The sequence below is a fragment of the Copadichromis virginalis genome, linkage group LG11 (genome assembly GCF_057382275.1).
Source record: "Copadichromis virginalis isolate Kocher_CV1m ecotype Utaka linkage group LG11, C_Virginalis_male_GT1.1, whole genome shotgun sequence".
NCBI lineage: Eukaryota > Metazoa > Chordata > Actinopteri > Cichliformes > Cichlidae > Copadichromis > Copadichromis virginalis.
Genome location: NC_140628.1, coordinates 34,138,915 through 34,163,882, shown reverse-complemented (window position 1 = coordinate 34,163,882; position 24,968 = coordinate 34,138,915). Strand labels below are relative to the sequence as shown.

The 24,968-nt window shown below is 38.3% G+C and overlaps 4 protein-coding genes across 4 annotated transcripts in view; 1 reads left to right on the top strand and 3 right to left on the bottom strand.

Moving 5' to 3' along the window:
- Nucleotides 1–13,862, top strand: part of dpy19l1l (dpy-19-like 1, like (H. sapiens)) — a 46,893-nt gene extending 33,031 nt beyond the window's left edge. Inside the window, exon 22 of the mRNA XM_085472147.1 lies at nt 13,586–13,862. Coding sequence (XP_085328273.1) covers nt 13,586–13,712 — 127 coding nt within the window. The 3' untranslated portion in view covers nt 13,713–13,862. The remainder of the gene's footprint in view (nt 1–13,585) is intronic.
- On the bottom strand, nt 798–7,365 carry LOC146699179 (uncharacterized). Its single transcript, XM_085472154.1, has 6 exons — nt 7,163–7,365; nt 6,647–6,731; nt 5,297–5,582; nt 3,861–4,015; nt 1,713–1,992; nt 798–1,334 (listed from the first exon to the last, which is right to left on the bottom strand). The coding sequence occupies exons 2-6, from the start codon at nt 6,705–6,707 to the stop codon at nt 1,184–1,186; spliced, it is 933 nt and encodes a 310-aa protein (XP_085328280.1). The 5' UTR covers nt 6,708–6,731; nt 7,163–7,365; the 3' UTR covers nt 798–1,183.
- On the bottom strand, nt 8,982–13,103 carry LOC146699178 (uncharacterized). Its single transcript, XM_085472151.1, has 6 exons — nt 12,911–13,103; nt 12,391–12,455; nt 11,137–11,422; nt 10,554–10,708; nt 10,066–10,345; nt 8,982–9,586 (listed from the first exon to the last, which is right to left on the bottom strand). The coding sequence occupies exons 2-6, from the start codon at nt 12,452–12,454 to the stop codon at nt 9,436–9,438; spliced, it is 936 nt and encodes a 311-aa protein (XP_085328277.1). The 5' UTR covers nt 12,455; nt 12,911–13,103; the 3' UTR covers nt 8,982–9,435.
- Nucleotides 13,863–13,876: 14 nt separating the features above from the next.
- Nucleotides 13,877–20,966, bottom strand: LOC146699176 (uncharacterized). The gene is made up of 6 exons (XM_085472153.1): nt 20,911–20,966; nt 20,209–20,273; nt 18,601–18,889; nt 18,065–18,216; nt 16,693–16,972; nt 13,877–15,104 (listed from the first exon to the last, which is right to left on the bottom strand). The coding sequence occupies exons 2-6, from the start codon at nt 20,270–20,272 to the stop codon at nt 14,954–14,956; spliced, it is 936 nt and encodes a 311-aa protein (XP_085328279.1). The 5' UTR covers nt 20,273; nt 20,911–20,966; the 3' UTR covers nt 13,877–14,953.
- Between the last annotated feature and the right edge of the window lie 4,002 nt (nt 20,967–24,968).

Here is a 24,968-nt window from a genome sequence, read left to right as displayed (position 1 = left end):
TTCATTGAGATCAAGGAGTCGACTTGCAGTCAAATCTCTGGAGGGGGATTTTAAGTCACATTAGTCATCAACACCCTCCAGTCATATCAAATGATAGTCTTGCAAACATGTTACAGAGCATTAATGCACATTCAGGTCTCACAGTGCTATTTGACTGGAAATTACTGCGTTAAGTCTTTTATCTTTTTACATCTCTTTTGTCTTCCACAATTTAAACACATCATCAAAAGACCGATATTAGTTGTGTTGTACACTGTAACAATATTTCCAGTTGTCATTGTGATGTTGTAGTTACACCTTTATCTACAGGTTATGTTTTTTTTTGGTTTTCCATATAATTCAAAAAGTCAGCATTTTGTTGATTACTGAACTTTGTACTTAACAGTTGAGTCAACATGAAGGCCTATCAAAATATTTGCATGTCGTTACCTCACTCTCTGCTTGGGTAAGTATTACACAGTTTAGTGTCACCACATGAATGGACTGTAACGATGCTCTCAATAACTATAACTTTAAAAATAAAAATTCTAAAATATAAAAATAAAAATAAATATAGCATAAAACCACCAGTCCCTTTTTTTTTATTAAACATTAAAATGTTGTATAACTCATACTGGTCAGCTAGCATAGAAACATGGAAGCACTTTGACATTCTAGTATTAAACGTCTAAATGAAATTATGTTAAATTTCTCCCCACACCTTTTAAATACAGCACATAATAAAAAAAATAAAAACAGTTATTATTTTTAAAATGTAGAAAATTGTCTAAATGACAAATAAATAATAAAATGAAAAGAAAGGTTTTAAATGGTTTTATTGTATTTCAATAATCATTACATACAGCTTTTTCTTTCTTCAGCAGGTACAATGACAATCCATCAATTGCTTATGGTAGGAAAAAAAATTAGGAGCTGAAAACATTTCCAGACATCTATCACAATGTGCAGGTTGTATACATGTTTATCTGATTTTGCTTTTATATTGTCTGTATTTATCTTACAAAGTATTTTCAGTCCTCTATCCTAAAGTCTCATCATGCAGTCACAGAAAAACTTAAAATGAGCTGTGTGGGAATTCAGTTATAGATAGATAGATAGATAGATAGATGGATGATGAGTGATTAGTAAGTGACAGTTGAGTTTTGGTTCATATGATCATGTGTAAAAGTTGAATGTTATGAACCTAATCAAGTTTAGATCCATACACTTCAACTTCACACAGACTAAGGAACTCTTCTCGGGCCGGGATGACAATGTTCACATAGCGGCCGTCCATTCCATTGCATGTGAAATTAGCAACAGCACCTCCCGCGATGTTTGTGATCACTGCACACCTGGCAGATGAAACAAAAAGGTTAGCAAGTTTTGTATTTTAAAAAATGTCTTAAATTAAAAAACACACAGGGATTTTGAGAGCTATATACACTTTTCAGTTCAGGTTTGTTGGAGGACTACACATGCATGTTTTTGTGTTTTGTTTTGGGTAGTTTCTACATTTGGGTAGAGCTAAAATAGTAAAACAAGTCTACACCACCATTCTCATCATGGCAATTAAAATTATATTATAAAAGGAATTTCTGCCATTTGTGAGACTGAACGGCTTTTCTGTTGTTTCCACAAAGTCTGTGAAACTGGCATCGGTACTGGGAGCAACTTGCCAGGTGTTTTTACAGATTTTAACAGACTTCAAAAGTCAACAGTCTTTAAACTACCTGGGGTTGTTGTTGCCATTGTTGTCAAGGGAATCTCCAATGCGAATCTCAGCTCCGTTGAGCCGTTCGGGGTTGGAGTCAATGTTGACAATTTTAACAGAAAACACTTTATGGGTTTTGCGCAAATTAAGACGCCACCAGGGGCTGATGTTGTTGTTTGTGTGAGTGCAGGAGCCCTCTTCCCACTTGCTGTTACGATTTCCATCGATGGCATTGTATGCAAATCCAAATCCATACAACGATGACTGTGTGGCTTTTCCTTCAAGTGCAAGATTGTCTCCTGCAAAAGGAATAAATTGATAAAAATAACTGTCAACATCTGCATGTGTTTGCTGTTAACAGTTACAGTTAGTCTTGAAGAAATGCATGCCATTTGATTGACTTTTTCAATGTATTATTTCTTTTCTGTTCCAAGGTTAAGTATTTGAGATCAATTCCCAATGATCAGGTGATCCCCTATAATAGCACTTGGTAATGGTGAAAGGAAGAACTTCTTTTTAACAGGACCTCCAGCAGAACTAGACTGCAGTGCAGGTGCAGTGATTTGCTCTTTTTGGTGTGGTGAGCACCAAAACACAAAAAAGAACAGCATATAGAGACTATGATTAATAAAGAGGACAAAGCACTAACTGTGTTAGAGATAATATCAAAGTCACACGCTGAGCATGCATGTTTTCATACTACCTGATAGGGAAAAATATGCCAACAGTGGGAGTTTCAGACAAGCGAGGGAATGAGACTCCCTGTCGTTTGGGTTTCACAAGGAGGTCGAGCAAAATGCAGTAATTTGCAAAACATGCTGTAAAAACGTTTGCCGCAAAAGGCTGTAGTACCATGAATTTATTCCACCAGCTGAAAAGTCATCCACTACAAAAAGGCTGTTTTAAACTCCGCATGTCAACGTCTCCCCACACCCAAGAAAACATGAACCAGCTGTGATACCTGTGGCTGTTCTTGGTCAGTCGTTTTATAGTCACTATCTAGACTTTTGTTTCTGTAATTTGAGGTGATCACATTTTTGAAAATAAGATTTGTTTTTGAGGTTATTTAAGCATATGGTGATGTTTTATTTTCCTCATATCTCCTAGCCCAAATCCCCAGCAGCCTGAGTGTAGACCAGCTTGATACCTGGGTTTCATACCCCAGGGCTCTTTCTATTTTACCTTTGTAATGTCAAGGAAGATGTGATTTCGTGAGGACCCAAACGCAGAACACAGAGAGACAAAACTATAACAATTTATAACTATAACTATAACGGTTTATTAAGGAAGATGATAAGAACAGGTACTGAAGCAGATAACAAAAATAGAAAAGAAAAACTGGCTGTGGAAAACTAAACTGGGAAAACTGAAAAGTACAAGAAAACCCAAAATAAACCTCTCGGAGAATGTAACCCAACTCACAAATACTCCAAAACTGAAATAAGCCCACACTTGGAGATGAAAGTGCTCTAAGATGTGATGGGGTCTGATCATTCCAGACTTCGTTCGTGAGAAGATTGTTAATTCAATCTTGAATTTAACAGGAAACCAATGATGAGAAGTTAATATAGAAAAATATCATCTCTCTTTTGAGTCCCTTTTTGAATACTAGTGTTTTGGATCAACTGAAGACTCTTCAGGGATCTTTTAGAACAATTTGATAATAAGTAATTGGAATACTAAAAAGTATGGACTGGTTTTCAACATCTTTCTGAGACTAAATGTTTCTAATTTTACCAATACTGTGCAGATGACAGAACGTAGTCTTACATATTTGTTTAATATGCACATTTATGAACATATCCTGGTCAAAAATGACTTAAATATACATCAGTGTTACTGGAGACAAAAGTAATACAGTCCACAGTAAGCACCTGGTTAGGCAACATGTTTATAAACTTCCGGCCGAGAACAATATTACAGATCATTCAGCGCAGTATGTCTATTGGATATAACTTAACAAATTCATTTTGTTTTCTGGGTTCTAGATAAATAAAATTGGGTGTCATCTGCATAGCAGTGAAAATGTATGTTATCTATGCCAACAATATTACCTAAGACAATTTTTTCTTTCTTAAACTAATAAGACTAGCATCACTGGGATTCCTACGAATTTGGCTGTAAGGCTGCATACTGTCCATCTTTATGTAATAGCTCATATTCTTACCAGTTGGAGAACGGTATCCATAGACTTCCACTTCACAGAGTGTGAGAATCTTTCTTGAACCAGGCAGAGTCAATATAACATAGCGCCCCTCTGCTCGATCAGTGAAAGTCACACTGAAGGATATGCCAGCACCAACTTCAGAAATTTCACCAACCCTAACAAAAAGTGTGTGAGAGAGAAATATAGGATATATAGCTTTAGTGTCCTTGTGTGTAGCTTACCAGGGTAACATATTAGAACATGTGATTGTCAGTAATACAGTTGGTTCCATAAGTTGTTGGACATTTTGTAGGTTTTTAAATCAAATGATATGCAGCTTTCAGCTTTGGTTCAAGGGATTTAAGATTAAAATTACATCGTTGTTTAGGAATTACATCTGTCTTAATACATATATTATCACAGGCTAAAAATTTATTGGACAAACTAACATAATTTTAAAAGTAAGGATTGTTTTTAACCCCTTACAATGAACAACTGCTTGACGTCTACAACCCATGGACATCAACAAGTGCTGTTTAGTTGCTTGAGATGTTCTGCTAGGCCTTTACTGCAGCTACCTTCAGTTGCTGCTTGTTTCTGGGTCTATCTGCCTTCAGTTTTTCACTGTCCATTTGGACAGTGTCCAGTAAGTTTTACAGTATTTAGCTGAATCTGACGAGTTCTGCAGTTCTGTACCCTGTATGCCTCAAGATTCATCCAGCTGCTTCAAATGGCAGTAACATCTTCAAACACTCTCAGTCATACACTGCCTATACCATCAGATTGCCTCCAGTATATTTTCAGATAATATGGTTTTCGGTCTTATATTTAAAATTACTACAAAAAGCCTCAGGGAGTCTCGGGGAACAGGCCTAACCTGGCCATAAAACTGCCTGCCAAGCTTTAACTTATGAGACTTTGAAAATGTGTGTTTAAAAATCGTTATAATTCATATACACTTATTCCCTTAAATTAAATCTGGAAGTTTTAACTTCATTGACATATCAATTAGCTGTTTTAAATCAATTCCAAAATTGGTTTGACTGACACAAAAATTGTGTCAATCCAACAAATTGTGGGCCAAACTTTAGAGCAAATCAGACTTTATACTGCTCAGATGTATTTTTAAGTAGTGGTATATCTGTAGCAAGCAGCCGGAAGTTATAGAGCAAAAATGATGGCAAATGAAGTAACAGATGTTGAGCCTTCAAAACTGTTAACTGTCCGCTTTCAGACTATCAATATTTGATTTAACTATAACCACATGTCCAGAGATATAAACCCTTTTCTCAAAACTGACAAACAAAGGAACAACCTCTACTGCTATCACTGATCCAGTTTGAAAGACAGCGGTAAGCCAAGATCGCTAACACCAAGAGAAACAGAAAAAGGCTAAATAAAAGATAAAAAATCTCTCTGTATAAATTGATTGTATTTTTTTCTTTATTTGTACTAACTTTGGGTTTCCTAAACCTTCGTTGTTCAAAGAGTTGCCTATGTGGATCTTTAGCCCGTTGAGCCTTTCATGACAGCAGTCTCCTCTGTTGGTGATGGTGACAGAAGTGATGATGTAGGACTGAAGCAGGTCCACTCTCCACCAGGGACGGTTCTGTGCACTAGTGAGTGTGCACGATCCCGCCCTGAAGTCAGAGTTACGGTTTCCATCAATTGCATTGTGGGCAGCTGAGAGGACGTGGTCCTCAGAGATCGACTGGGCTGCTGTACCACGCAAGGCCACATTTTCTGTGAATTAGGGAGTCACAGAAATAAGATAAAATAATAGGAAAGACATTCAAACAGACAGCAAAACTGCCCAAGCATCTAAGTTGTTGCACATGAGTTATGAGGTATTTATTTATGTGACCTAATTTCTACTGGAATTAATAAAGTATTATAATTATTTCCTTTCTGAGTTAGCTTATGCAAGACAGGTTTGTTTTGTAGTATGACCTTCAGAAAGGTCAGTCTAGCTTTTACAGCAGGACAACATAAACCACAAACTTTTATGCAGAACACAATTCTAAAAACCAAAATATACTGTATATGAATTACTTATAGGCACTTGCTGCCAGAGTTGTGAAAGTCCAAAACTAGTCGTCTTGGAGAAAATAACACCAATACTTTAAGCAGTCCAGACAGTCAAATTATAAAGATACATTATTTGATATTATAATGTATTTTGAACAAGCATGTCAGTATAATTATTTTACAAGACTCCTACAAGCAGACCACTCTGAATGTGTCAGTAAATAATATTCTGTTTTTCTCTACGCATGCAGTTAGTTTGTTGATTTGCAAAGTTTTCAGTTGAGTCGTTTGCAATAGCGTAACCCTTCTGTGGATTAAATCTGCATGTAGTCTGATTTCTCATAGTTTCCATAGATTTCTGATTTCATTTTTCACTCCTGTATCAGAATGCATAAATTCCTTTCCCATTGCCTGTCTTTTTTACTGGCGATTAAAAACATACAGAAAATACCTGTACTTTGTACTTTGCTATATTATAGAAATAAACTGTCTGCACCAGCATTTTTCACACATTAGTAGATCATCTGCACAACTTTCCAATCTCATAGGTGATTTTTTGTTTGTCATTAAGGCCTCATGTTAATTAGCATTATGTAAATCTTTGAATTATGTGATAACCCCCCACTTAAGCATTTGTGGATTTTTAAATCAGGAGTATTATCTCTTGGCAGCAGGCATTTTCATAGCTACTAAGGCAAGGACTGTTGCTAAAGGACATTTTGTATGATGCTGATACGCCATTTTTAACATTTAAGACATTACTCTCATGTCACACTTACGATAAGTGGAAGTCGAACTCGTTCTTAAGAGGAGCAGCAGAAGGAAAACACTTGTTTTCATTATTCTGGTTAAGAAAGATGATATCTGTTGAGAACAAACAATATTTAGTCCTTTCTAGTTCCTAGTTATTAGTTATTACTGTAAGTATATTCCATTAGGACTCTTTCTTCAGAAATAAGCTAAGTCTATCTCTTTTTTCCCTGTGGAATCTGGTCAGTGAGAGTCAAAGGCTTTAAAACAATATTTTTCCAGGTTTCTTCCTTAAATGGTGGGAAGCAATATGCACAATTTGTAGACTCTGAAGAAATACTAGAAGTAAAGTCTCTAGCAGACACCATTTATTTGTTAAATCAGGTTGCCATTCAATGTTTTCTTTTCAAAGAAAAAAAATAAGTTGCTATACAGATGGGGATTTATACTGGAAAGTGATCTTACAATTGAGTTCCTCTTTTTGTCTGTAACAGATGGTCATTTCTAACTGTGCTTTTCATAAATAAAAGAAAGAAAAGTGTTACCTGAGGATCCGGACAAAGCAGTTGCCTTTTTCCTGAAACAAAAGCTGCTATTTCTGTTTGTTTTTATCAATGCATCTCATCTCTCAGCTGAATCACACCAAACCAAACATTAAAATTGATCTCATATTCCTCTTCAACTCTGTCTATTCACGACCCAGTGGTTTGTTCCCAGGCATCTGTGTTCCACTTCCAGTCATGACCTAACTTTCTAACACAGTAATGCAGATTTTTTTGATTTTTTTTTTTTTACTGATTATTTTGCAACATCCTTGTTCTTGTACTTGCGTCACACACTGTTGTTCAAAAGTTCGGGATCGCCTCGAGCTTTCAGAAAATTGATAAAGGTTCCAGGGCACCAATAACTGTTTCTGTTTTTCTACATAATGAAAACATTTTCCATTGAAACAATGAAATAATGCTCAAAAATGTTCACTCAATAGAGGGGTCTGTGCCTGAGGTTATTTTACAAAAAAAAATCTAAACACACATATTTTCCATGACAGGATCCAGAGCATGTTTTGCAATTTCAATGAGGAAAATCTACAGGATTTATGGACTTCATGTGCCAGTTACTGGTAGACTTTGTTGCCCCTCTCATGTGTACTGACATCATTGATTCCAGTATTGGGCCCAGTATATTTGGAGTTGTACATGTGCTAGGCTTTGGCAACAGCAACAGTGTTTTTAATGAAAATGTGTGGATGTGGTTCTAGAGTGGGAATTAGAAATTATAGAAGAGAGCCATCAATGATCAAAGTTCAGACTGAACTTAAATCAGATAAAAGTAGTTAAATATGTTAAGCAGCTGATAATGCAGCTTAAGCACAAATATGCAGAAGTACCAGAAAAGCCACAAACTTCTAGTGAAAAGTAAAAATGCCTAGCTGCACATTTTCACTTGCCCGGGTGTTTCAACATGACATATACTGTGACTTCTCCATTTTCCCAACTGAAACACATAAGCCAACAAATCTGCAGCAACTGTATGATGTTATTGTTTCAGTCATTTTCTTCTCCACCACACTCCCCTGCCACATGTGACAGGTTTTCTACTTCACTAAATTTATGAACCACCTCTGACGTCTTCCTCTTTTCCTCCTGCCTGGCAGGTTGAACATCCATTGCCCATTGCCCCGCTATCCTTCCTCTTCCTCGTGCAGTACATCATCATATTCTTACCCTACGTCCACAAAAACTTCTCCATCAGCTCTCTCAAAACAAACAGCCCATCTATAGTGCTCTTTCTTGGAAGAAAACTATACTACTGCTTGCTGATCATCACCTCTCGTCTTAACTGAGCTTCAACAGCTCTTTCCCATATCTTCATGGCATGGCTCATGAAACTTATCCCTAGCGAAGAGGGTGATGTACAGCGCTGTGCTCTTGACAATCAGCACCAGCACACGTCTTTCCTGTTCCTCAGGCGTCCTCTCACGTTTCCAGATTGTGTTAAAGTTGTTTAAAAAGTCCACTGTCCATCTCCATACCTCTACAGTTATGTCATCTATCCATCATATCAGCCAGCTCTTTCCATCTTCCTGTATAAAGTCTCTATTGTCACACCCACACTCCTACCTTTCCTTCTCACTCACTTTCTGCAAAACCATCTTCCATCGTTCTTCTTACTTTTGTCTTTTGTCTTTGGTCAACACTACCAAGTTTCCACTGCAACTCTGTTGGCCAACAGCACCGGATGTGGTGGTTGTTAACCTGAGCCCAGTATGGTAATCTCATTCTTGATGATCCGCATTGAAATTTCAGCATAAAAAAAGGGGTCATGCTCAAGACTAAAGCTGATAAAATTAGACAGTACAACAAGAATTTTAAAATAATGTAATTTTTGCAGTGATTAAATTCAGACTTTTCTTGGAGCAGAGATTGTTACAGCATATGAAATGCTTATGATGAAACAAACAAAAAATCCAACAAAAAGCAACAGCAGTGAGAATTGAGAAGTCGAAAAATCAAAAGTACTGTAATTACACACTAATGTCACGTACTAGAATATCACATTGTTTTACTTGAATCAACAGTCAGTAGACACAAACAACAAACATGTTTTACATAGAATCAAAGTAATTATTTTACTGTAACAGTTCTAATCTAGCATACATTTTTTCTTCTAAGTTTCCAAATACTTTTATAATGTATGATCCATAAGTGACTAATCAATGTTCTATTTATTAATCTACTGTTTTGATCTATGCAAGATGCAATAAATACCCAATTAAACGTCTGCAGTGTGCAAGCTTTGTGTTTGTTTTTCTCTTTTCTTAATCCAGCCTAGAGCCGTACACTTCGACCTCACACAGACTCAGGAACTCTTCTCTGTCGGGAATGACAATATTAACATAGCGGCCTTCCGTTCCATTGCATGTGAACTTAGCAACAACATCTCCAGCGATGCTTGTGATCACAGCACACCTATCAGAGGAAACAGAAATTTAATTTGTTAATCCCAGTCAGGACAAATTATTTGTCCGTGGTGTTCTGGCTCACTGAACTCCACGGATGTCCTTTGAAGACTAACAAATCACATCACATCTCTACCCCAATGTATGCCATGTACACATGGCACAAGCTGCTTGTCAGTGACACATCACAGGGAGGTGAATCGCTGTCTGAATGCTGAATTAATGCTGTCTGTTAGTGCTGTGCAAAGTAATCTTCATATAGAGTGGCACTGTTTGTGGTCCAAAAAATGTATATTCCTGACAGTCATAGTTTATAAGAATCAAACATTCCCATGCAATTTATTAGGAAATGAATGCGGGTCATTTTTGACCCACTTATGCATCTAGGGGTTAAGAAAATAAGTGCATGAATTACTTTTGTCAGCAATAAGACTGCAGTAGCTGTAAGATGTGTTGAAATGCAGCACGGGCATAGCTAAAACGGGCTACCTGGAGTTGTTGTTCCCGTTGTTGCGAAGGGAATCGCCAATGCGGATCTCGGCTCCATTGAGTCGTTCTGGAAGAGAATCTTGATTTACTATATTAATAGAAAACACTTTACGTGTTTTGAGCAGATCAAGTCGCCACCAAGGGCTCATTGATTTCTGTGTGAGAGTGCAGGAGGCATCTTCCCATTTGCTGTTACGATTTCCATCTATGGCATTAAATGCGTTGCCAAATGCATACAGTGAGGATTGTGTGGCTTTTCCTTGGAGTGCAAGATTCTCCTCTGAAAAAAGAACAAAAGAGTAACTGTGATGTTTGTTGCGTGTAGCAAATTGTGATAATGCGAAAAGTTGATTTTTTTTTTTTTCAGTTTCAAGTGAAAAAAAAAGTGATATTAACTCTTATCAACCTAAGATTTTGAGTTTATACCACAGCTTGCTGATATATTAATTACTGTCCACATTAAATGATATAATAGCTCATATTCTCACCAGTTGGACTAGGGTATCCATAGACTTCCACTTCGCAGAGTGTGAGGATCCTTCGTGAACCGGTCACAGTCAAAGTTACATACCGTCCCTCCACACGATTGGTAAAAGTCAGATCGAAGGATTTGCCCAAACGAATTCGAGAAATTCTACCAACCCTAACAGAAAATGTGAGAGTTAAATAGTTTACAGCAGCAGAGGTCAGAACATTTAATTTTCAGCATGGTAATACAACAAATCCAGGTCTGCTCAAAAGTATATTGGATTTTTTTACCCCGTAAATCAAGTTGGGATGTATTTTTATAGTATTATTTGTGCCTTTAACTATCTGTAACAGACATTTTCCATATATATACATATTCATATACAAAAAAACCCTATAAATATAAAGATTGCTGGTTTTTGTTTGCTTGTCATTTTGTGTTGTTGGCTATAAATAAGCAGACTATCTTCTTATATCTTTAAAAGAAAAACCCCAAATAACCAAATATTGCAGAGATAAGATGAGAAAAATGCCGAGGAAAGAGTAAAAGAAAAACAAAAGAATCAAAATATTGCTGATAATTACGTATTTGTTTATATTTACATTGGGTTATCTAAACCGTCATTGACCAAAGAGTTGCCAATGTGGATCTCCAGCCCGTTGAGCCTTTCATGACAGCAGTCTCCTCTGTTAGTGACGGTGATGGAAGTGATGACGTAGGACTGAAGCAGGTCCACTTTCCACCAGGGATTTGTCTGTTCATTAGTGTGTGTGCACGACCCCGCCATAAAGTCAGAATTGCGGTTTCCATCGATTGCATTAAGGGCAGATGCCCTAGCATGCGGGTAACAGGTTGACTGAGTTGCTTTACCACGTGTAGCCAGATTTTCTGTGAATTAGACCGTTACAATGTATAAAAAAGATCAAATGAAAACAACAACAAAAACAAAACGTTCCACTGCTATCACAGTTTTTTGTAATTGTTACCTCAGGCTAATTGGCTCTTGCACTCAATCTGGCAGAAAATAGTTTTTTAGTAGTTAAGTTTCAGCAAAGTAAAAAGCATCATTGAAACAAGCAAGTGTAAATTAAGTGAGTAAGACAACGCTGCAATCAGAATGTGCTCCACAGTCTCCCTGATGGTGTTGTATGTTGACATTGGAGACTGGTGACAGTTAACAGTATCTGATACATGATGAGAACATGTTGGCCAGGCCTCGTCGCAGCCCCTCCATTTATCTACTCTCTGAAACAACCTGTCTGAGCTCCTCTTCATTTACAGCCACCCTCATTTTAAGGTCGTTCTTCTGGTTGGTTGGCTGAATGTCAGGCGGGTGAAGCTGTGTATCTGAGATGACTAGAAATTAATGTCCACACTTTTTGGCATTTTAAATACCAAAAAGATAATAGGATTGTTGGGGAAGGGGCAGTAGGTGGGCTTAGAAAGAATAAAATACAGTTTATACAAAAAGCATTTCTGGGCTTTGGGGGGCATTTTAGTTCTAAGACTACTATGTTGTGCACTATGAAGTTCATGGTTTGTTTGCTTGCTGGATTTACACTTTTTATGAAGAGGACTTGGCTTTGTGGGTGTATCGGGGCGGGGTGGGGGGGTGGGGGGGGGGGGGTGGGGTGCAGACTATCCCAGCTACCATAGGGTGAGAGGCGGGGTACACCATTGACAGGTTGCCAGCCTGTCACATGGCTAAGAAACAGAGACAGACAACAATTATGGGCAATTTAGAATCACCAATTAACTTAACCCCACAAACTGCATTCCACAGATGGATGGATGGATGTCATTACACAAAATCATAACTGACACACATCTCACACTGACTCTAACATCACACTTACGATAAGTAGAAGCCAAAGTCGTCCTCAGGAGGAGCAGCAAAATGAAAACACTCCGTTTCATCATTCTGGTTTCAAAAGAAACAGAAAATAAACTGTTAGGTATTTTATGTTTTCAACACCAGTTAAGAGAAGCTTTTGTGCAAAAACACACGTGAAAATCTTTGAATAAAACAACCTAAATAGCATTTTTCTGTGAGCACTGCTACTACTAAATATCTTTGCATGCTCCAATCCCCATTGGATGGTTGAAAGCTGCCAAAAAATATGCTGACGTGAATAAACTGTCGATTTAAGCATCGATTCTTTTTTAAGTAGATTGGCCTCTAAAAGCAATTGACAACAAAAAAAGTTTAACCAGAAATTCAAAATAGAAAAAGAAAAGTTCACAGCTGTAAATTGACGATGTAACAGTCTACATTCTATATTCAGACGGTGAGAAAAGAGAAATCTGCACACGGAGGTTTATGTCAAGAAAAGTTTGTATCAAGATTTTATTTTTTCAAGAAATAAAAAGTCTTACCTGAAGATCCGAACAAAGCAGATACTGTTTCCCTTGGGACTGTCAGTGAATCAGAAAAGCTGCTACTGATGATATTTCTTTTATCTTTTGTTTTTTGTATGCATTTCTGCCTTTCCCTCAGCAGAAAATATATCATATTCCTTCTCAACACTGTCTAATTACTTCCCACTGGTTTGTGCCCCATGCACATCAGTTTCACTTCCATACTTGTGAATTATATTTCCAGCCAGCGTGCCAGAACACAGATGTTTTCCTGGTTATTTTGCAATATCCTGTTTGCAGTTATTACTCAAGATTTAATCATGCACTATTGCTCAAAAGTGTAGGATTACTTTGAATTGTTTTTGGAAGATAAGCACATTTTCTTTTCAGTTCTTTTTTGTTTGTGTGTTTAACCTTAAATTGATTAAAAAATGAATGTTGTAAGTGAACAATATTGATTAATATAATCTTTTCTCATATATCACCTTATTTTTTATTCAAATGGGCTTGAAGAGGTCCGTTTTTAGCATGCTGAAGAAAAATCTATAAACCAGATTAAAATAACTGAATGAAATGAAAAAACTGAGTAATTACTTGAATCAACTCTTATCTCCTGAACAGACAGATTATGCATCCTAACAGAAAGTATTTGTTGTATGCTCCCTAAAATGACACACGTTTCTTTTTTGACAGTGTGGAGTTCACCTTTCCTGGGTTTCAAAGCAAGTTACTTGATGTACAGACAGATCGGAGCTGTGGTGTCTCTCGTGATGAAGAGAAAGCTGAGCAAGAAGGTGAAAGTGTTTTGTGGCTAGTTTAATTCTAACCTCACCTGGGACTATCAACTTTGCATAGTGACCAAAAGAACAAGATACAAGCTGTAGAAAGGAACTTTTTCTGAAATCCTAAACCCATCTACCATCGATGCTGCCTTAACGTGTGTCGTGTTACCAAATATGAACAAATCAAGTAAAACTGCTCAGTGGTACTTTTTTACTTGCCTGGGTGTTAATATACAATATTAACAAATTACATATTACAAATACTCAGTGACTTCTGTATCTTGGTGTCTGAAAACAGATAAACAGCTTGTGATTTAGTGATACTATTATATTTATATATATATGTGTGTGTGTGTGTGTGTGTGTGTGTGTGTGTGTGTGTGTGTGTCTGATCTCAGCCAGGTGATACACATTATGAACATCATATAATCACATCATATCAATTTGACAGTGACATAGTTACATCTATTGTGCATTCAGTAATTTCACCAAAAATCAAAACAACTACAGAAACAATTCAAATGACAGCTATCCTACGGCAGTGATGTAGTTAACAAAGTTATTCTCTTAAACGGAGGCGTACTAGTTCCTAAGACTAAATATGTACTTAGTCTTTACAGAGACGAATATTAAATGTATCTATATTTTTTGCAGAATAGAAAAAAAATTATTAACAAAATAAATTCACTTGTGATATTGTTTATTCATACCAAATTTATTAAAAGACGGGATCAAATGTTTAGTTGTCAAGAAAAATTGGAAAGTCATTTTTCTTATACTTTTTTTTTCAGATGACTGTAAATTCTACAGTTCAGTCAGAACTGAGACGTCCTTTCATCAGTTCTCCTTTTCTCTGACAGAAAAAACCATGATTCATTTCAGTGAAGTTTCCACAGTTCACAAGGTCAGTAAAGACATTCTTAACAAATACATACATTGTGACATTATTATTGCGACATGTGACAATAAATGCATCATAAGCAGGCTGATGTTTGTTTTTCATTGTTGTCACAAAGTGCTGTTTTAACTAAAGAGTAATGGGAACATTTTTTAATATACAGTGTTATCTGTGTATATGTGCTAAGTAGTACTATTAAAGCTGATGTGTTTGCAGGACTCTTTGGTAAAATGTTACAATCACTGAACACTTATACTGTATCGTGGATAACAAAGCAGTTCAAATTATGGCTTTTTTAATTAGATGCAATTGTTTTTCATGATTATATTAAAGCTGTGATTTGTTTTGTTTGTTTAAGAGAGAAATTTAGCTGCTTTAGCATTAATCTAGTCTCGAGCCATACACTTCAACCTCACACAGACTTAGGAACTCATTTCTCTTAGGAATGACGATATTAATGTAACGGCCCTCTGTCCCATTGCACTTGAAAACAGCAACAGCACCTCCTGCAATACCTGTGATCACGGCACACCTGGCAGAAGAAACAGAACATGATCTAGTTAATTCTGATCAGAACACTTGTTTTGTTCATGGAATTTAACAACTCAACTCTCAGCCTCAGTTTCAAATATAACATTCATAATGGGCCCTAAAAGTTCACATCAAGTCACTGAGTCAAATCTCAGGCATGTCAGATAAACACACACACAATGAATGTACACTCAGAGTGTTTGCCATAGTTAATGCACACTAAGATCCAACTCTTCCATTTGACTCTGACTTGAATTATTTCAATTACTTCTGCATACACTATTATAATTTCATTAATTGAAACATTGACCATCACCATGCCTATATGCTGTTAAAATGAAAACTAGATGATGTTTTTATTATTTTTTCTTGTAAATTCATGACTACAACCTGACAAAATATCAGTTTTTCTTGTAAATCTGTATTGTGTGAGTTTTTTTCCTCCAGTCTTTAATTTCTCACTTTAATCTCATTGAAAACCTGAATTATGCCGTAGCCTCACTGTTGATTATGTGAGGCTAAATGCTAACATCTATACAATATTAAACTCACCATGACAATTATAATCATGACTAGTTATGACTTTCGACCTGATTACCCACTTGCCTCAGCATATTAGTATGCTTCCAATTATAACCTGATAAAAAGTAAAAAGTAAGGGTGGGGAGGTGTCACCATTTCATTCAGTTTGTCTTGTCTGCATCACCAATTATCACTAATTATGAACGAGCAGAAATGCATTTCTTATGTGGAAATTCTGACACTACTTCAGCTTTAAAGAAGAAAGGGATGGACAATGCAAACTCTGTTTGCCAGGAACCAAGCTGCTCTCAACAGGTTAGTTAGTTCATAGACTGCAGGCTGTTAGACTTGATGGATAGCATTAACAACCTGCTAGCTGCAAATAATAAGTCTAACCTCAGTCTAACTTCAGCTAACGCCAGCTAACAATGTTAGCTTGGTGGCGAACAGCCTTCAGTATTAGCAATAAATCACAGAGCAATAGGATATTCATATAGTTGTAAAAAGCATGACAATATATTAAGTAATCCAAAATATTCAGAATACAATACTCACACTGAGTAACTTGCAGGATAAGTTACGGAATACATCACAAATTACATTTTGGGGTATGTATTCTGTAATCTGTAGTGGAATACATTTTAAAAGTAACCTTCCCAACACTGACTGCTGTGACCAATAAAGGGAGCAGTCGAAAGAAGAAGAGTATAAGCTGTTAAGACATGCCATGATGAATGGTAAATGGCCTGTATTTGTATAGCGCTTTTCTAGTCCCTAAGGACCCCAAAGCGCTTTACACAACCTGTCATCCACCCATTCACGCACACATTCACACACTGGTGATGGCAAGCTACAATGTAGCCACAGCCACCCTGGGGCGCACTGACAGAGGCGAGGCTGCCGGACACTGGCGCCACCGGGCCCTCTGACCACCACCAGTAGGCAACGGGTGAAGTGTCTTGCCCAAGGACACAACGACCGAGACTGTCCAAGCCGGGGCTCGAACCGGCAACCTTCCGATTACAAGGCGAACTCCCAACTCTGTTGAGTTGGGAAATGTGAAGTACCTGGGATTATTGTTGCCATCGTTTTCAAGAGATTCTCCAATGCGGATTTCAGCTCCATCGAGTCGTTCTGGTTGAGAATCTTGATTTACGATACTAACAGAAAACACTTTATGTGTTTTGAGCAAATCAAGCCGCCACCACGGACTCATTGATTTTTTTGTGAGAGTGCAGGAGGCCTCTTCCCATTTGCTGTTACGATTTCCATCTATGGCATTATATGCAATGCCAAATGAATATCTTGACGACTGTGTGGCTTTTCCTTGGAGTGCAAGATTCTCATCTGCAAAAAGGACAAATTTTAAAAAGTATGATGTTTGTCATGTTTGTTAAGTCACTTGAAGCGCTGCAGTACATGTGCAACAATTAAAGATTTTTTCCCCAATTTTGTAGCTTGCATTAATATATATTGATTAAACCTTTATTGCAGCAGCACCGCTTATCAGCCTGAAACCAGATTTCTTAGATTACTTAAATATTCCAGATCAAAAGATAATCCGAGACAATACAAAATGCAATTTTTAAAAAGTTATTTAATTTATTAAAGTGATAACCCTAACCAAACCAAACTGGGGTTACATAAAGGGTTGTAACCCTAATTGGGTTACAAAATAATTTGTAAGGCAACGAAACTCCTTCAAACCCTGGTTCATCATCCACAAACAGAGAAAACCTGGAACAGTGAACCATCAAATTACTCTAGGAGCTCATCGCAGATTCATCCAGGAGGTCACAAAAGATCTAAACAAAACAGCTACAGAACTGCAGGCCTCACTTACTTCAGCTAAGGTCAGTGTTCAACAACAAGAAAGAGACTGGGCAAAAATGGCATCCATGGGAGACTTCAGAGGTGAAAACCACACCTGACTAAACAAAACACAAAAGTTCATCTAACGTTTGCCAAAAAAATATCTTGATAATCCCCAAGACTTGCTGTAATTGATGGAGCCATAAATTCTGCTTTCGTCCAGAAAATCCTGAAGAAGAATGCCTGGACATCAATGCCATGAAGCTCAAGCACAATTGGGTAATGCTACAAAACAATGATTTGAAACACACCACCACTACCACAAGTCCAGAAAACAATGGAAGGTTTTTGAGTGGCCTAGTCTAAACTTAAATCAGTTTGAGATGCTTTGCAAAATGACCTTCAACATGCCCCTCATGCTCGAAAACCCTAGAGTAGGCAAAAGTTCGTCATATCCAGTTATCCCAAAATGCTTGATTGCTGTTCTTGGTAATCTTTGTCCAGTATTAAAATTTGTTTGCTGATCTGAAACATTTAAGTGTGACCAATACACAAAACACCCCTAAGAAATCAGGAAGGGGGCAAATACTTTTCCATAGCATTATATGTAATGGCACAAATTCTCACCAGTTGGAGCAGGGTATCCATAGACTTCAACTTCGCAGAGTGTGAGGATCCTACCTGAACCAGGCAGGGTCAATGTTACATAACGTCCCTCCACCCGATTGGTGAAAGTCAATTTGGATTCACCTGTACGACCTTCAGAAATTGTACCAACCCTTACAGAAAGTGTGAGAAAGAAACACAGAGTTTACCACAGCAGCAGATTTCAGAACATTTTGTGGTCAGCGTGATAATAATGCAGCAAGATATTGTAGTACTATATAAATTTAGTTGGGATGCATTTTTACAGTAGTTAAATCATTGCAGGTGCTATAATTAAATTGTTTGTTGTAGTATTATGTAGCATGCCAATGGTCCGAGTATGGACAGCTAACAAAGTCAGCCCTGCAGCAACCAATCCTGCTACCAGTGATTACTTTAGAAAGGCAGAAGTAAACACCACAATACTTTTTTATGCTTACAAATGTAAAAATGCAAAAATTAAAGAAAAAAGAATCATTGTATAGCTGATGATTTGTTTCTCCTTTCTATTTACACACTTTGGGTTTTCTAAACCTTCATTGTTCAAAGAGTTGCCTATGTGGATCTCCAGCCCACTGAGTCTGTGCTGACAGCAGTCTCCTCTGTTGAAGATGGTGACAGATGTGATTATGTAGGACTGAAGCAGGTCCACTCTCCACCAGGGGTTCGTCTGTTCGTTAGTGTGTGTGCAAGACCCAACCGAAAATTCAGAATTACGATTTCCATCAATCGCGTTGTGGGCAGCTGACACGGGGTTATCTGTTAAACGGGTTGATTGAGTTGCTTTACCACGCAGGGCCACATTTTCTGCAAATCAGAGATGTACAATGAATATAAAATATACAGTAATATCCAAACAAAGAGAGTTTTTGAAATGGGGAGTATTGCACATTAAAAAATAGCTTTCCATAAGCCACTAAATAAAAGAGGTTGTGAATGCAAGTTGTTGCTTTGATTATGCTTCATAAAGTCACTTCTTCTAGGAGACTGTAATTTATTCTGCAATAAGAAAAGTTCAGTCCAGGAAAGCAGAAAAACAATCTTTCAATTTTCCCTGCAACCCACAGCTCCAAAAATCCTAATTTATATTACAAAATCTAGAGGCATCTAGTGTTACAGCTGCAGGGTTGCCCTACACTAGTTAACTAGCAATTTCCTTTTGTTCAAGTCCAAGTTTATTTATATAGCACTTTTAAAACAACATCTATTGACCAAAGTACTGTACAATAGTCAAAGCAGAAGACATAAAATAGGATAAAGTTGGAAGGGAATAGAATCACAGAAATATAAGACAATAAAAACAGTAGTAACAGACTCATAGTGATTTAAAGCCAGAGACTAAAAATGGGTCTTCAGATGGGTTTTTAAAGTATCCAGTGTTGGGGAGGTCCTGATATGAAAGGCAACGTGTTCCACAATTTAGGAGCAGTCACCGGAAATGTCCGGTCTCCTCTGTGTTTTAATCTGGATCTTGGGACAACTAGTAGCATTTGGCCTGCAGACCTTAAAGATCTTGTGGGAGTATACCAGTTTAGAAGACCAGAGAGATATGTAAGAGCTACTCCATGCAGCGTCTTAACAACAAGTGTTTAAATCGTAAATATAGTTCAAAAACTATATGGTAGCCAATGTAATGATGCAAGTATGGGAGATATGTGATCTCGCTTATACGTTCCAGTTAAGAGCTGTGTTTTGGACGAGTTACAGTCGGCCAAATGATAACGAGGTACACCAGAGTAGACGTTGAAGTGGATTATCTGCTTCGATCTCATCTTATTCCTAACATCCTCCTCTCATGCAATTCTCTGCATGTCCTCCATCACTGGATCCATGAATCCTCTCTGTAGTTCTCCTCAGTTCCTCTGTCCTGGCAGCTCAATTCAGACTTTCTCTAACATATTTATTAACCCTCTTCTGCCTACGTTCACCTGCTTCACCTTTCCTTTCACTCTAGCTTCTATCTGTATTGATTTTAAAATTCTTTTACTCACTTGTAAAATTTTAAATAATATGGCACCTAGCTATTTAACAGAACTTCTCCAGTTGTATAACCCAAAAAAGCATTTTTATTTTTTTTTTACTAAATCAGGGGGTGTTTTTATTTTTATGATATCTCACACACTTACGATAAGTGGAAACCGAGATTATTCCTAGGAGGAGTAGCAGAAGGAAAGCATTCAGTTTCATCATTCTGTTGAATTTAAGAAAGATGGGAATTTTATTAGTAAACAATATTTTATTGCAAATTTAATTTATTACTGGTTCCCGTGTCAAAGTATTTAAGCCCCACCTTTAAGGTGAAATAGTTAGGATCAAAGTTATTGTAGGAAAAGAAACTTTGTGAAAGAAAAAAACACAAATGTGCACTGGTGTTTTGTTGGTCAGAAGTGAAATGCAGTGTGGTAAACACTTTAAAGACACTGGGAAAAATGTTAATGTGACCAAAACCACTACAAACTATATGCCTGTACATCACCCATTCACTTAAAGCAGCAAGCACTGATCTCACCATGAAAACATTGGAATTCTCTATAAATTAAAAAAGTGGCTTTCAAGCTTCAATAGGATCTTTCCTTGAACAGGATTACTACTCTTCAAATCTTAAGTTATGAATTAGTTTATGTATATATTTTTACATTACAGTTGTTTTGTTGTGAGCCTGAATTGAAAAAAAAAATCATAAATTATACACTGAAACTACTACTAAGTTTAAAGATACAAAAAAAGAGCTTTGAGCAAAAAAAAGAAAACAAATTCTATATTTAAACTGAAAATAGAGAAACATAATAAAGATAATCAGTTTCAAGAAAAGAAATGAAATGTGTTACTTGAGTATCCAGACTGAGCAGATGCTTCTTCCTGGAAATTGATGATTCAGTGAAAGAGAAGCGCAACTACTGATGTTGTTTCTGTGTGTGTTTTATATGTATATGCAGCTCCGCCTCTGCTGAACAACAACTAACCAATCATCAGAAACCACATTCATATTCTCCTCAAAACGATCCAGTTACTTCCTACTGGTTTGTGCCCATGCACATTTGTTTCACTTCCTCACTTGTGAATTACATTTTCAAGAATTAGTAAAGCAGTTCTCCACAGCACTGATGTTTTTTCTGGTTATTTGGCAATATCCTCCTACTTATTACTCAAGATGTAATCAGATGTTTACAAAATATAATTTTGCTTCAAAGTTTGGGGCCATTTTGAAATGTCCTTGTATCTGAAAGATAAGTGGACTGATAATTTTACATCAAATTGATCAAAAGCTCTATAACAGTACAGTACCCGCACAGTACAGAGATGGTCGGAGGAGAGCGAGGAGGCTCTTAAGGATTGTTTTGAGTCGACTGTGTGGGAGGTGATCTGTGACGACCACGGAGAGGACATCGACAGCCTTACTACATGCATTACTGACTATATTAATTTCTGTGTGGATAACACCGTACCTACCAGGACTGTACGGTGTTTCTCCAACAACAAACCTTGGATTACCCCAGAAATTAAAGCTGTCCTCAAGCAGAAGAGGAGGGCCTTCAAATCCAAAGACAAAGAGGAGTTGAAAAGGGTGCAGAGAGAGTTGAGTGGACTGATAAGGAATGGGAAGGACAGCTACAGGCAAAAGATGGAGAACCAGCTTCAGCAAAACAACGTTGGTGAAGTCTGGAGAGGCCTCAGAACCATCTCAGGCCACAAACAGCAGAACTCTCTGCCTGGGAGGGATGTGAAGTGGGCAAATGAACTGAATCATTTCTTCAACAGATTTCATTCAGCCATGAGGCAGTCTCCAACATCGGCTGCAGACTCACCCACCCCCACTGCTGCTGTTCCACCTCTGACACCTCAGACACTTCACACCTCCTCTATTCACCCTGCTCACTCCTCCCCACCCCCAACAACAGCTTCCAACACACATTTAACACAAGGCTCCAGCCTGTCTCTCTCAATCACCCAGGTTAGGAGGGAACTGAGGAGGATTAATGGCAAGAAGGCAGCGGGTCCAGATGGCATCAGCTCGAGGGTCGTCAGGTCCTGCGCGGACCAACTGTGTGGGGTGATGGAACACCTCTTCAGCCTGAGCCTGAGGCTGGGAAGAGTCCCACAGCTCTGGAAAACCTCCTGTGTTGTACCAGTGCCAAAGACTTCACGCACCAAGGACCTCAACAGCTACAGGCCGGTGGCTCTGACATCCCACCTGATGAAGACCCTGGAGCGGTTGGTCCTGGCTCAGCTTCGGCGCCTAACAAGCTCATCACTGGACCCACTTCAGTTTGCCTACCAGCCTGGCATTGGAGCGGATGATGCCGTCATTCACCTCCTACATCGTTCCCTCGCTCACCCGGAGACTGCTGGGAGCACTGTGAGAATCATGTTCTTTGATTTCTCCAGTGCCTTCAACACTATTCTTCCCTCGGTTCTGAAGGACAAGCTGGAGAACTCTGGAGTGGACCATGACCTCACTACCTGGATTTTGGACTACCTCACCGACCGACCACAGTATGTGAGGACTCAGGGCTGTGTGTCGGACAGGGTCGTCTGCAGTACGGGGGCCCCACAGGGAACGGTTCTGGCTCCGTTCCTCTTCACCATCTACACTGCAGACTTCTCCCACAATTCCACCCAGTGCTTCCTGCAGAAGTTTTCTGATGACTCTGCAATAGTTGGCCTCATCACTGATGGGGACGATAAGGAGTACAGAGGACTGACTCAAGACTTTGTGGACTGGTGCCAGCTGAACTACCTCCAGATCAACGCCACTAAAACCAAGGAGCTGGTGGTAGACTTCCGCAGGCACAAGCATTCTCCACTGCAACCACTGAACATCCAAGGTATGGACATTGAGGCTGTGGACAGCTACAGGTACCTTGGTGTTCATCTGAACAACAAACTGGACTGGACTCATAACTCAGACGCCCTCTACAGGAAAGGGCAGAGCAGGCTGTACCTGCTGCGGAGACTCAGGTCGTTTGGGGTGGAGGGCCCACTCCTGAAGACCTTCTATGACTCTGTGGTGGCTTCTGCTATCTTTTATGGTGTGGTCTGCTGGGGCGGCAGCATCTCTGCCGGGGACAGGAAGAGACTGAACAGGCTGATCCAAAGGGCCAGCTCTGTTCTAGGATGCCCTCTGGACCCAGTGGAGGTGGTGAGTGACAGGAGAACGGCGGCTAAGCTGTCATCCCTGTTGGACAACATCTCCCACCCCATGCAGCAGTCTGTGACAGCACTGAGCAGCTCCTTCAGTGGGAGACTGCGGCACCCACGGTGTGGGATGGAGAGATTTCGCAGGTCTTTCCTCCCTACTGCTGTCAGACTCCACAATAAAGACTTTAACTGAACAAACACACACATCCACACATGTGCAATAACACTAAGTGCAATACTTTTCTGGCATCGTTGTATTTTTACTCAGTTGTATATAGCATTTGTATTCTATTTTTATCTTATTGTATATTTTATTCTATTTTATTCTACTGTATATAGTATTTTATTTTATTCTATTCTGTACAGTTGTGTACTGTATTTATTCTTATTGTATTCTAATTTTTGCTTCATAACTTTTGCACTGTCCACTTCCTGCTGTGACAAAAAAAATTCCCACGTGTGGGACTAATAAAGGTTATCTTATCTTATCTTATAAGTAAAAAAAAATCCGATTAATGGAATCGTTCATCATAGATCAATTTGTCATTAAAAAAAACCCCAAATTTTTGGAGGCTTTCAGGAACAATTAGGCTTATATTCCAATGGTGCATTTTGAACTTCACGTACTTTTAGCTTTCTAATGACAATTAAATGTGTAAATGTCATTAAGAAACTCTTTCACAGATCTATTAATGCAGCTGATTTTAATGCAGTGTGGTTATTGGTGCCAGTTGGTCAGATCTTATTTCAGAAATTGCTATTGTACTGGAAGAAAATATCCAGTGAGCAGAAGTTGGATCCAAGGCATTAAAATGGTTTACTGATGCCAGAGATTACACGAAAATGGCCAGACTGCTTTAGGCTGATAAAAAGGCAGTGGTAACTCAAAAATACTCTCATTACAATGAAGGTATTCAGAACAGCATCTCTGAATGCAGAACATATTGAACCTTAAAACAGATGGACTACAGCAGTTTGCACCAACTCATGAAAGTTGGATAATAAAAGACTGGAAATACATTGTCTGCTCTGATGAGTGTCAGTTCCTGGTGTGAGATACGAATGATAGGGTCAGAATTCTCTTGGCCCACTTTGACCCTGATAGTGCCCACTGAACATAATTTAAACACTCCAGCCTACTTTATTATTGCTGGTGACAACGCCATCCCTTTATGACCACAGCGGACCCATTTGTTGATGGCTCCTTCCAGCAGGATAATATGCCATGTCACAAAGCTCAAATCATCTTAAACAGGATCCTGAACATGACATTGATTTTCCTGACCTCTATAGTTACTAGATCTCAATCAAATAGTGCATCTTTGAGATGTGGTTAAACAAACTAAATGCTTTCGTTCTGAAACAAATGATTCAATAGAACAGAAAAGCTGTAGTTATTTCTGTGCTTTTGTATATGGATGGATTTGGATTTATTGATGAACAGACTTTAGATAGGTATGTGATAGGTATGTGATTGTTAGACTCCGATGGCCCTTTATCTCTTGCAGTTTGGTGTGTTCCCATCACTGGTATCATTAAGGTGCTGTTATCAGCTCACATGTCAACCACTTCAACTGGTGCATGTGGCATGGTTGTGAAACGATGTGTCATGTCGCTGGGTTTGTGACCCACTGTCACAGGAGTGTCCCTCTCCAAGAGAATGGATCCAGAACCCAAAACCTCATGCACTAGCTCTGTTATGTCTCCTTCCCCTCACCTGAACTGGTCGTGGCAGATGGCTTCCCCT

Bases quoted from the DNA above. Each gene is read 5' to 3' on its own strand.
- LOC146699179 (XM_085472154.1), bottom strand. From the start codon at position 6,707: ATGAAAACAAGTGTTTTCCTTCTGCTGCTCCTCTTAAGAACGAGTTCG. The intron at 5,583-6,646 runs GTAAGTGTGACA...CCTAATTCACAG, and splicing joins GAGTTCGACTTCCACTTATC to AAAATGTGGCCTTGCGTGGT. The intron at 4,016-5,296 runs GTTAGTACAAAT...ACTTTTTGTTAG, and splicing joins GAAGGTTTAGGAAACCCAAA to GGTTGGTGAAATTTCTGAAG.
- LOC146699178 (XM_085472151.1), bottom strand. From the start codon at position 12,454: ATGATGAAACGGAGTGTTTTCATTTTGCTGCTCCTCCTGAGGACGACT. The intron at 11,423-12,390 runs GTAAGTGTGATG...TCTAATTCACAG, and splicing joins GACTTTGGCTTCTACTTATC to AAAATCTGGCTACACGTGGT. The intron at 10,709-11,136 runs GTAAATATAAAC...ATTTTCTGTTAG, and splicing joins GACGGTTTAGATAACCCAAT to GGTTGGTAGAATTTCTCGAA.
- LOC146699176 (XM_085472153.1), bottom strand. From the start codon at position 20,272: ATGATGAAACTGAATGCTTTCCTTCTGCTACTCCTCCTAGGAATAATC. The intron at 16,973-18,064 runs GTGAGAATTTGT...TCCTTTTTGCAG, and splicing joins TGGATACCCTGCTCCAACTG to ATGAGAATCTTGCACTCCAA. The intron at 15,105-16,692 runs GTACTTCACATT...TTCTTCTGCCAG, and splicing joins GATGGCAACAATAATCCCAG to GTGTGCCGTGATCACAGGTA.